The sequence below is a fragment of the Larimichthys crocea genome, chromosome XV (genome assembly GCF_000972845.2).
Source record: "Larimichthys crocea isolate SSNF chromosome XV, L_crocea_2.0, whole genome shotgun sequence".
Classification (NCBI taxonomy): Eukaryota; Metazoa; Chordata; class Actinopteri; family Sciaenidae; genus Larimichthys; species Larimichthys crocea.
In genome coordinates this window covers 9932372-9943982 of record NC_040025.1, presented here as the reverse complement: position 1 = coordinate 9943982, position 11611 = coordinate 9932372, and the positions used below count along the sequence as shown (strand labels likewise).

General features: G+C 39.3%; 2 protein-coding genes across 3 annotated transcripts; both read left to right on the top strand.

Annotated features, from left to right (window-relative positions):
• The first annotated feature begins 79 nt into the window (after positions 1-79).
• On the top strand, positions 80-4904 carry pym1 (PYM homolog 1, exon junction complex associated factor). The gene is made up of 3 exons (XM_019253282.2): positions 80-214; positions 3668-3761; positions 3867-4904. Exons 1-3 carry the CDS (start codon positions 184-186, stop codon positions 4381-4383), a joined length of 642 nt encoding a protein of 213 aa, XP_019108827.1. The 5' UTR covers positions 80-183; the 3' UTR covers positions 4384-4904.
• Positions 4905-6422: 1518 nt separating this feature from the next.
• On the top strand, positions 6423-10533 carry LOC104919943 (matrix metalloproteinase-19). Of its 2 annotated transcripts, none has more exons than XM_019279444.2 (9): positions 6423-6956; positions 8144-8232; positions 8327-8457; positions 8541-8753; positions 8829-9074; positions 9151-9249; positions 9396-9560; positions 9669-9793; positions 9878-10533. In XM_019279444.2, the coding sequence occupies exons 1-9, from the start codon at positions 6855-6857 to the stop codon at positions 10115-10117; spliced, it is 1410 nt and encodes a 469-aa protein (XP_019134989.1). In that variant the 5' UTR covers positions 6423-6854; the 3' UTR covers positions 10118-10533. The 2 variants fall into 2 exon arrangements, with proteins under 2 accessions (XP_019134989.1, XP_010730378.2); XM_010732076.3 differs by having other exon boundaries at positions 9666-9793.
• Positions 10534-11611: the final 1078 nt, after the last annotated feature.

The following is an 11611-nucleotide window of genomic DNA, read 5'->3' as shown; positions in this document are numbered from 1 at the left end:
GTTTGTGTGTTATCGGGTGTCTCTTCCTCCGCTCTCTCGTCAGCCGCCCGCAGACGCTGCCATGCCCGCTCTCACCTCGAGGGAAACGCGGAGTTGAAGAAGTTTTCTGCTGTGAGGTCGGAGTGAGCGGAGTGAGTCAGAGAGTGAGGCGGAGTGAAGCGGGGAGCAACACGTTACAGCAAAATGGCAACCCCGTATGTGACAGATGAGTCCGGTAAGGCTGCTGCATGCGGCGGAGCTTTGTCTGAACCCGAAACACGCTGCTGCAATCAGCACCGCGTCTTTAATTAACGCACTCTTAATTAACGACAACAAATCAAACGCCGCTTTTCGTTCAAACTGCAGCTAGCTGCTGCTAACGTTAGCTCAGGCGGCTAACGCTACATGCTAGTTAGCTCGCAGCTAACGCGCCTCATGTAAAAAAATAAAACGTTTGCTGCCGTTAACACATTTACTTCATTATTTAAGTGTTTAATTACACATTTAATTAACCAAATTACCTTTTTTGTGCCTAACGGCCCGGCAGCTGCTACGTTAGCCAGCTAACGTTCTTCAGAGTTGTTGCCATAACAACAGTCAGGATATTTTCACTCTCATACCACCTTAAAAAAATTAATAAAAAGTGTTTTCTTGTAACTTTAATGTAACTTTAATGTAACTTTAAGGGTCATTTAGTGTCTGAGAAGATAAAGAAGTCAGTTATTATGATACAGAGTCAGAAATACTTTAATAATCCCAGGGGGAAAGTATTTTTGTTACAGTAATCCAGGTATACAAACAAACAAAAACAACATGTGTAAACAAGTAACCATCTATTACGAACAATATATAAATAAATATAGAAAAGGTGTATATAAAATATAAAATTTACAGTTAAATAATGTGCAACAACTGCAAAAAAAACAAAAACAAAGACATAGCTGTTACAGTAAAATAAGTTCAAAACAATCCAATCCACTTTATTTATATAGCACGATTTTTAGCAAACACAAGGTTTCCAAAGTGCTGCACAACAAGATAAAACACAATAGAAACATGAAGTAGATAATAGAAAGATAAAAAACAATAAAAAATAAAATAAAATGAATGAAAAGCACTACCTGCACAAGATAAAATAAACATAAATAAATAAAAATATGCATGTATACACATAAAATCAACCCTCTACATGGTGTCAAAAGCCAATGAGCAGAGGTGGGTTTTAAAATGAGGCCTGTCTAAAGTTCAAAACACTCACCTGTGACAGTCAGAAATTATGTTTTATAACATTAGTTTAATATATTTTAACTAGTGCAGCATATAGTACATTCATATCTATTTATACAGCGATACTACTCCAGTATTTGTATATACGTGACCGCTTGGATGAGAGACAGAACAGATATATATTAATGTGTCACATTTTAAACCTAGGCCTATAATAACTTTTATATTTGCTATGTTCACCTTTTATTTCACCTTATTAACTGTGACAAATGTCTCTGCTTCACCTCATCAACCCCTAACGAGCGTTAAGTTGATTGATTTATGTTCATCGCTTTGTTGTTTCACCCAACACCTTTCCTCACCTTAGTATAACTGTCAGCACAACTAGTGCTCTTATTAGTGAGGCTCGTTGTATTTCATCGCATACCGTGTTAACTTACATGTGACAGATACACCTGAAACATTACAGAGACTCAAGAGACGGACAGATACCGGGATGTAGTAGCTGTTTTCTTAAAGAAATCACAAAGTAAATTTACTTTAACATGATGTATATACATTGGTGGTGCAGTGGTTAGCACTGTCGACTCGCTGTGGAGTTTGCATGTTCTCTCTGTGTACTCTGTCTATAAAGACACACAGTTTCAATGTTAACGGTCGTAACAAGCCCTTTTTGCCTCCAGAGCCCTTTAAAATATTTATTTATTTACAAATGTCACGCCACAAACGTCAGTGGCGAGTAGCATAAGTGTGGTTTTTCTTCTTCTGTACCATTTTATTGACCCCTGACCTGTGCAAAACATTACTAATAGACATGAATAGACAGGATATAAAGAGCTGCACAATCAGTGTCTGATTGACTAAATAACAACCTTGTAACTGACACTAAATTCATGGCAAACTATTTTTTTAATCATCATGATGCTGTAACACTAGACAGTATTGTGGTGGCACCAGACTGCATCTTTTCTAAAGATGTACTTCAAGTTTAATAGTAACATCGTCTGCTTGTGCTTCGCTGACGATCTGTCGCTCTCTGTGGCGGGCTGCGCTGATCAAACTCTTCTCCAGGCACAATCTGTTTCTTTGATTTGGTCAGTCGATGCTGCTCACAGCGGACGAGCATCAGCATGAACGTGATGTTTGTTTCTCCTTTTACAGCAGTCGACAGTTTAGGACAAATATGAATATTGAATTTAAAATGTGGTGATTGACACTCCCCCCGGTGCTCTGAGCTCACAGCCCGGGCAGCCCGGCTAACAAACTGAGCTAACAGCAGCTACAGTTGGCAGCAGTTTACTTCACTGTCCCTCAGGAAACTCTGTAAATCACAGAGTTGAGGTGGAGCAGCCGAAGGGATCATTAAAATATGATCCCTGTTTCACCAAAATCATGGTGATGTGTGACTTGGTTCACTTAGTGAAGCCTTTATGAAGCTCTGCTGCTTTAAACTCGACGTGCACAGTGACATCTGGTGGCTTTAAAAACTTCTAGCAGCTCTTAAAGACTCGGCAGTGCAACGCCTGACTGATTTTTACAGTTTCAACCTCATCATGTGCAGTACAAGTCCAAGAAGATTGTGTGTTATTAAATCTATGAGTGCAGCAGTAAACGTTCGCATAATTGTCTAATATGATGCATTAAAATAATAATAAAAAAAAAACAAAAAATGTAAAATATTTATACTGACATGAATTATTAATGTTTTGATTTAATTTATATCCATCATCATACTTTTATTTACAGTTTATCACTCTGTCAGGTGGAAATGTTCCCATACTTTTATGTCTTTTATCTCCTCTCCTCTTATCGCACAGTAAAACTGTCAAACTGAATAAACACTCTGACGTTTGAAGCATCCGTCATGTCGTCGTCTTCATCTGACACAGTTTATTCAAACACTCGAGTTCCTCCTTCACAGCGACGACGACACAACGGGTATTTTCCACCCTCCGTTAAGTCAAACCAGACCTGCGAGCCTCCGTCTTGCCAACGCGATATTCAAATAACACGTCGGCTTAGTTTAGTGTGTTTCAGCCGCACAGTTTTGTGCTTAATCAGTTAAAACGTTCCAGATTTCAGCGCTGCAGTGACGTGTTTGTACGCCGTTATATTGATGCGTTTATAAAATCATCTGGACAGGGGTTTGGAGCCGCACAGCTTCCACTCTGTCCTCGTATTTGATTGATTTATTGTTTTTATTTGACAGGGACAGAACTCATTAGTGCGGCTGTTTTTCATTTGTAGTCCTCGGGACAGATCGTCACCCTAAAAATGAAACATTCAGGAGTTATTGAAAGGGTTCATGAGCGTGCAGAGCAACAAGAAAATGAGGAGAATATTATTTTATAAGTCCACTCACAGATGACAGGATGCATTAAAGGCCTGCTATCTTAAGATTTGCAGGTTTATGCATGCACACATATCACTACTCTAAAATGTTGCACCTGTTGCTCTTCAGGGAAATACATTGCTGCCACCCAGCGACCTGACGGAACATGGAGGAAGCCGAGGCGGGTGAAGGATGGTTACGTCCCTCAGGAGGAAGTACCAGTGTGAGTACAGCTCGTCTTTGCACACGGAGCGTATGAATCATAAACCTATTGTGAAACTAGTCACTAAAATGTTTGATGTTGTGTTTCTGTCTCTTGCTCTTTTAGCTATGAGAACAAGTACGTGAAGTTTTTCAAGAGCAAACCGGATCTGCCGCCTGGCATGAGCCCATCCGAGTCAGCGCCGCCAAAGCAGCAGCAGCAGCAGCAAAAGATCCCCGGTTGCGGGGAAAGCGATGCAGCCGGTCTCTCAAAGTCTGCCAAGCGCAACATGAAACGTAAAGAGAAACGAAAACAGCAGCAGCACCAGGACGGGGACGCCGACGTGGACTCTGTGAGCGACGCCGTGGAGAACGTGTCCATTTCAGAGAGCGGCGAGTCTTCAAACAAGACGGGTGCGGCACTGGCGCCGGTGTCTGTGTCTGCCACGTCTCCTGATGATTCCTCGGCGGCTGAAAGGGCCAAGAAGATCAAAAACCTGAAAAAGAAGCTGCGACAAGTCGAGGAGCTGCAGCAGAAAGTGGACTCAGGGGAAATAAAAGAGCCAACAAAGGATCAGTTGGAAAAGCTGGGCCGGGCACTGGCCCTAGAAAATGAGTTACAGCAGCTCGAGCGTGAATCTTGAAGCAATAAAGGAAAGAAAAGAGTCGGACAGACTAAACATAAACTACATACTGAAAGACTTGGAAGGGACCTTTGCAGCTTTGTGATCATAGCTTCCATTAAACATATTCTACCTATTTGATATCCATTATGAACTTCGGAGGTGAACCCAGCGCCTTTTCAAGCAGAGACTGACAGGACGTCCTCGTAGCCGGTGCCACATCTTCAGAACTGACGAGTTTTCTAGACCCTGATCTCCAAATAATGTCATGACTCCTGCTCATAGACTTGTATCGGACACTCATTTATAAATCTCTTTTAAAGACGTCATTGTGAATTGTTTTGTGCGTGTCTGTCCTTTTCTTCCATTTTGTACCTTTCATGGCATCAGGTATTAATTACACATAAAATGGAAGAAATCTTTTCTGTCTGCTTTAAAGATGTTTCTGTCGATGATTGGACGGCTTCTTGTAAGTCAAACTAATGTCAAAGCACTGTCTATACAGTCATTACGTTAATTAAAACGACATGCTGCGGAAAGTGTTCATCTCATATTGATTCTTAGTTCGTGAACAAGTCCTCTGATGAGCCACCTGAATCATTGGGGAATAAATTTGGAAGGCAGAAATCTTAGAAAACAAATTTATATTTTGGAAATAATTTACACTTAAAGGGTATTATATATATTTCTTATTGTCAAGAAATCCTATAAACAAATTACAGATAAAACGTCAAATGTCCTTTTTTATGTTTTCAGTAGGAACAAAAATAAGAATAGAGAATAAAACCAGATAAATCTTTAATGTTGTTTCTGGACAGATTCTGGAGTCTCTGTTGCCCTGAGTTGAACTTGGCAGTGAAGTGAAGCCTACACGGAAGTAAGTGCCAAAAAAACTACTCTGGTCACAAAACTTGTGAAAAATGCCAAAGGTACTGTCTAGAAGCAGCAAAATAAAGATATAAAATTATTCAAATCAAAGCAGCAGAGCCTGAGACATCCTGATTTTAAGTCCCTGTTTGGGGTCAAGCCCCTGAAATACAGCATACAGTCATTATTATAGAGGAAATCAACATTATCTGCTTTATACTAACAGGAAATCAAAATATGTCCACTGTTGGACGTCAAATAAATTGAACTGCCCATTAAGCTTCACAAATAAAAAGCAAAGTCCAAATATTTTCCCAGTTTCCAAATATTTAAGTTTTATTTTCTGGTATCCTTTTTACAAACATTGGCTCACAACCACATGCAATTAATTAAATTTATGTAATAACCAACTCCTTTTTCTTTTGTGCCTTCAGTTCACGTCGACAGCATTCAGAAATCAGGCGTATTTTAGTATTTCAGTGCACTGACAGTTCTGCTCAGAGCCTGTTTATAATTAATGTGCAGTCTGAAATTTGGACACAGCTAAAGGTTTTTGTTCTGCTCTAGCAATCAATCAATCGTTAACATTAAACTGGCAAAGGAGGAAAGATTTATTTTTTTTTGTCGCTGTGCCTGAGAGAAATAACAAAAAAGACACTTGCAAGTTTAACAGATAAAAGATGCTCTCTGCCGCATTAAAATTGAACCCATGGTTAAATTTAGTCACTATAATTGTTTAAAGCCGGCGTGAGCCGAGTCCCCTTTCTCAATTTTTTTTTATGAGCTTTGTTCCAACAGTGTTGCAGCAGAGAAGGAGGCGTTCACTGTCTCTATTCAGACGATTTGTAGCAATGGTTACACGGGGGCGTCATTGTTTTCCCTTGAATGGGTTTCTACATTGTGAACAATATAATTAGCTGTTGTCTCATCGAGGAAGTGCGGTTGAGTTGTTTTGTTCATAGAGATGCAAACATGAAGTCAAAGAATGTTAAGATTAATGTTGTTTCACAAATCATAAGTCATAAATGACACCGAACGGTATTTCTGGCACATCTCTCACACCTTAATAAACTTTGTCTGGAAAATGATTCACCTCCAAAGCGTTGGAGATTTATTAAAGATCATGAAAGTGGGTTTATTTTTCCAGCCACAATGACATAGGTGGTTATAAGAGAGATGGTGGGCAGATGATTTCCCTTTTTTTAAGAGTTAATCCTGAATTTATTTGCCTCCATTGACGTAAACAAAACGACTCGGAAGTTATTCTTAAACACTCGAGACGAATTGTGGTGCAAGGAGGCGTGATCGAGCTTGTTGGTGTCTGAAATACGTTTTGTGTTTTTTGTCATCAACACATCACATTTCTTGTAAAGGTTTATTATGTGGCTTTGAGGCAGGTCCTGAACTGACACTTGATGGTATAAAAACTGAATCTCTAAAACCGAAGGCACCAGCTTCAGCTCAGACACAGGACCCGGGAGGTCTAATGCACACAGGATGGATGTAGATGGAGGAGCTTCAGTCTTCTTCTTCTTCGGCGATGCTTAGAAAGATCCAGAACTTGTTTATCAGTTAAAAACTTTTTTGTGTCAGATCAAATTTTTGTTTGTTTCCCTAGAAAAAAAATGGAAAAAATGGATTACAGGCTGGAGTTCATGGTGCTTCTTGTTTTCCTGACAACAGTTTCATCAGTTGTTCTGAGCAGAGACGAATTTGCAGAAGCCGTGGTGAGAAATGCTGACGAAAACAAAAACTCTGATCAATTCTCAAGTATTTCTTGGAAGCAGAACTTTAAGTCTTTTTTTTGTTTTAATATTGGATTGCAAACTAAATATGTTTCTTTCTTCTACAGTGAGTGTTGGAACACTTTGAGTTCTCTGGAGAACCTTATTAATCCTTAAAACCCCTTTCTTTAAAGGTTTAAGGTCATTTAAGGTTATTTAGGGAACTGAATGCAAAAATAAAATTTGTTTTATGTTTATTAATTTATTAAAATGGCTTTAACTCATATGCTGAACCCTTTGACTAACTTGTTTACTGATTTTTCTGACAGTAATTTACCTAGTTTTGCATTTTGAATTAAACATTTGAATTTAAATTATGAGCTGGTGACTTGTCCAGGGCCTCTCGCCCAAAGTCAGCTGGGATAGCCCCCGTGACCCTGATGAGGATACTTGGTTACAGAGAATGGATGGATGGACTTTAAATTATTAAATGGCTCTTTTGAAGAACCAACGTGGCATCACCACAAAGAACCGCTTCTAACTCTGACTTTTATTTTGAAGGGTTTAATAACATTGCTTGTGATTATGAAGAATCACGTTAAAGAGTTTATGGTGCGTTTAACAGACAATATAAAATCTAATTAAATTATTTGGTTTGGCAAAAAAAGAGGAAGACATTTTCATTCATTAACTTTTACGAATCGTTGTGATGTTGCTTGTTTCATTCAAATGGATTTTTGCTTATTGAGATGTTGTTGATGATGTTGTTGTCAATGCTCCTCAGGTAGTTACAGTAGCCCTGTGATAGTACTTATTTACAAGGGTTGCTGTATCTTGGAAAACAAATTCAAGGGCACCGTCGAGGCTTTGGTGTCTTTAAGATGATATCAATAAAATGACTTTGGACTCTTCTACCTGCAGGAAAACACACACTCAGTTCAATGAATCAGTTGCATTACTGTAGACTTAACTACTCAACATTATATAAAATTATTAGCTCCGTCTCTGTACTGTTTAAATGTAAATATTCACTAATAATGACAGGAGATCTACAAAATTAGTACTTTTACTTGTTAAATAATATTAAAGGTTTACTTTTAAGTAACATTTTTAATGGTGTTTTTTCAGGTGTGGTATTGATACTTCTATTTAAGTACATGACCCAAATACAATAAGTTCTCTTTCTTTAGGTGTATTTAAGGAAGTATGGCTATCTGCACATCCCACTGGACAGTAAAGGACAAAACCATTCATCAGAGGAGATAGCGGAAGCTCTAAGGTGATCATATTTCATCCAGTTTATCATTTTATAAAGTTTGCTTGTTCATTTGACTCAGTGCAAATATTGTAACGTTTGTCTTTTGTTTTGTCAGAATCTTTCAGAAAGTGACAAATCTGCAAATATCAGGAAAACTAGACTCGGCCACTCTGGCGATGATGAACAAACCTCGGTGCGGTCTAGAAGATTCTTTCGATAACAAATCTCTCAGATATCGAGTCATGGGTGGGTGCATTCATGTTACATATCCTTGTTGTTATGCAGTATTATTTGATACATGTGCATAAAAAGGTAACTTTTCTGAACAGGTTACTGGCGTAAGAAGATGCTGACCTACCGCATCTATAATTACACTCCTGACTTGGGTCAGGGAAAGACCCGTTTGGCCATCCAGAATGCGTTTAAGTACTGGAGTGATGTGTCACCTTTAAGGTTCAAGGAGCTGCAGCAGGGAAGAGCAGACATCAAAATCTCCTTTCACAAAAAAGACAGGACGTGTCCGGTGCCCTTCGATGGGAAAGGTAGGACCAATAAAAACTGATGTTGAGTTTTGAATCCCTGAAAGAAACAAACTGTGGATCTTCCTTCATCTTCAGGTCATGTTTTAGCCCACGCTGATGCCCCTGAGTCAGGAATTGTGCATTTCGACGAAGATGAAGTGTGGACAGAAGGGAAGTCTCAGGGCTCCAACCTGAGGATTGTCGCAACTCATGAGATTGGCCACGCTCTCGGCTTGGGTCACTCACAGTACTACAGCGCCCTGATGGGACCTGTGTACAACGGATACCGCTCTGACTTCAAGCTACATCCAGATGACATACGAGGGATTCAAGCTATATATGGTAACTCCAGAAGAGTAGCACATTTCTAGAGATGTGTGATCTTTAAAGTACAATGTTCAGTGTTGTCTCTGATTAGGAAAGCCGGAGAAGGCTCCTCCACCCAAAACAAATCCATCAGTACCAGGAGGAGCTGTTCCAGATCCTTGCAAGGCCTCGATGGATGCGATAATGTTGGGTAAAGAGACTGATGGACTCAAGGATACTTTGTTTAACCCTCTGGGGTTCGAGCAATCCCTCATGGTTACAAAAGCAAGTGACAAGGCCAAACTTGGAGATGTGTACATGCACAGCCATGTTTCCTCCTGCATTGTGTTCCTGCAGGTCCTTCGCGTAAGGTGTACGCTTTCAGTGGTCACTACGTGTGGACGGTGTCCAGTTCTGGCCACAACACCCCCTTCCTGATCTCTGCACTGTGGAAGGAGCTGCCAGGGAGCCTCAGTGCAGCTGTTCACTCTCCGCGGACTGGCAAGACCTATTTTCTGAAAGGTGGATTCATTTCATAGTTTTAAAGAAGTTCTCACGGGTGTATGATGTGCAATGCTGGCAGGATTTTAACTTTGCTTTCTTGTTCTCATCGTGTTTCTTTCACAGAAGACAAACTGTGGAGATACTCCGGCTTCAGACTTGACCACGGCTTCCCCAGGCGCTTGAACAACATCCCTGCGAATGTTGACTCAGCATTGTACTTCAACAAGAACAAAAAAATTATCTTTTTCAAAGTAGGTGCTTTTGTTTGGGTATATTCTGACACGTATGTTGCTGGGTTTTTTTTTTGTTAAATATCTCTTTCCTCGTTGTTTCAGGGCTCTGGATACTGGCAGTGGGATGAAATTAAACAGACGGACTTCAGTTCATATCCCAAACCTGTTTCACAACTCTTCTACGGGTTACCCAGCAGTACTGACGCTGCACTTACATGGACAAACGGTTATATATACTTCTTTAAAGGCACCCAGTACTGGCGCATAAACCAGTACCACCAGGCTGTGGAGAAAGCCTATCCTCTGAGTACCGCCACACATTGGATGCATTGTGACGACTGAACCACCAGAGGCCACCAGGGATTCAACGCAAGCCTCATCCTGCACAATGATTCATGATTACAGTGTGAGATGGTTATTTATTTGGACCCTGACGAAAACAGATGTTCACAGACTGTATGAATCTCTTGTGTGAGGAATTTTCTGCATTAAATCAATGAGAATAAATATTTCAATGATGTTTTTTTGTGTCTATAAGATATTATTTATAAAGTAGTTAGACAAATTGCATAAGTTATATGATAAAACATCTATAGTTTGTAAAATTCCTGAAATAATCATCTCTTATATCCATGTGTCCCAATAAATCATGATACTGTACCAGGACCCTGAAACTGAAGCAGCTCAGTTAATGTTATTATTTACACCTGCCTCATTAGGTTTGTTACATTGTGTCCGTCTCATTTGAACATTTTCAAGTTTTCACAGCTGTTAAATCGTGAATAAACATGAATTTGATAATATCTGTTATCGGTCATCTTGTTTTGACATTTGAGACAGAGAACAACCAGTCAGACTGGGAGTTAAAGAGATGACGGTATATGAATTCATTAATGGTGCACGTTAGATAACTCTGCACAGGCCAGGTGAAGCTGCAGCTGATTAATAATCAAACATAAATATCTGTTCTCCATGTGTTTTTGTTTTTAACATAGTCACACAAGCATCAGTGGATGTGTATTGTACTATTTTGTTCATATGTAATATTTAGTCTACATTAACTGTATTAAATATGTGTTTTTATCTTATTTTTAGGGTGTATGTTTAACATCAGATGAAAATTAATTTTGCAGTTATTTTCAAATAATAACTAAATATATGAATAATAAATAATTAGTGCATGAATTTCTTTGACCTCCAACTTCAACCTGAGCTATCTAGTCATGTGGCTACACATTTTGTTTTATTTCATAGCAACAAATAATTATTTTTTTTCTAAACAAACCTATGTTGAGTCCAGAATATGTGCGCTTAAATAATAAGAGAGATCGAGACATTCCTCATACTTTGACCGATTTGAGAGATTTCAATGGATTTGTGCTGAAATCCAAATAAATGATAAAATGGACATTAATGGATTAAAAGTGAAGTGAAGATGAAACATTACATTCTCTGTCTTACAAATGAAAAGTGGAATTCATAAATATTAATTTGCACCGTTGCTGTTGCAGCCTCACTTGGTCTGGTATGACCAGTAGCTTGTGACGGCAAATGTTAGCAATCTGTAGAATGGTGGGATTATGATAAGACACTACCCAACACATTCACACAATAACATATTTATAGCAAAGGCTGCGATCAAGAAGTAACTAATCACATTCACGCACTCACACACCGGTTGTACAGTCTTCAGGCACAATTTGGCACACAGTGGAAGGGCCGGCATCGACCCACCGATCTTCTGCATAGTTGACAACCTGCTCTTCCTCCTGAGTCAGTTACTCATGACTCTTCTGTACTTTTGCGCCTGTTGCACAATGTTTGGCTTTAATGAAC

Excerpts from the sequence above, each read along its gene's own strand:
- pym1 (XM_019253282.2), top strand. The coding sequence starts at position 184 with ATGGCAACCCCGTATGTGACAGATGAGTCCG. Across the intron at positions 215-3,667 it reads GTATGTGACAGATGAGTCCG|GGAAATACATTGCTGCCACC; the intron begins GTAAGGCTGCTG and ends GTTGCTCTTCAG. Across the intron at positions 3,762-3,866 it reads CCTCAGGAGGAAGTACCAGT|CTATGAGAACAAGTACGTGA; the intron begins GTGAGTACAGCT and ends TTGCTCTTTTAG.
- LOC104919943 (XM_010732076.3), top strand. The coding sequence starts at position 6,855 with ATGGAAAAAATGGATTACAGGCTGGAGTTCATGGTGCTTCTTGTTTTC. Across the intron at positions 9,075-9,150 it reads AGGGATTCAAGCTATATATG|GAAAGCCGGAGAAGGCTCCT; the intron begins GTAACTCCAGAA and ends GTCTCTGATTAG. Across the intron at positions 9,794-9,877 it reads AAAAAATTATCTTTTTCAAA|GGCTCTGGATACTGGCAGTG; the intron begins GTAGGTGCTTTT and ends TCGTTGTTTCAG.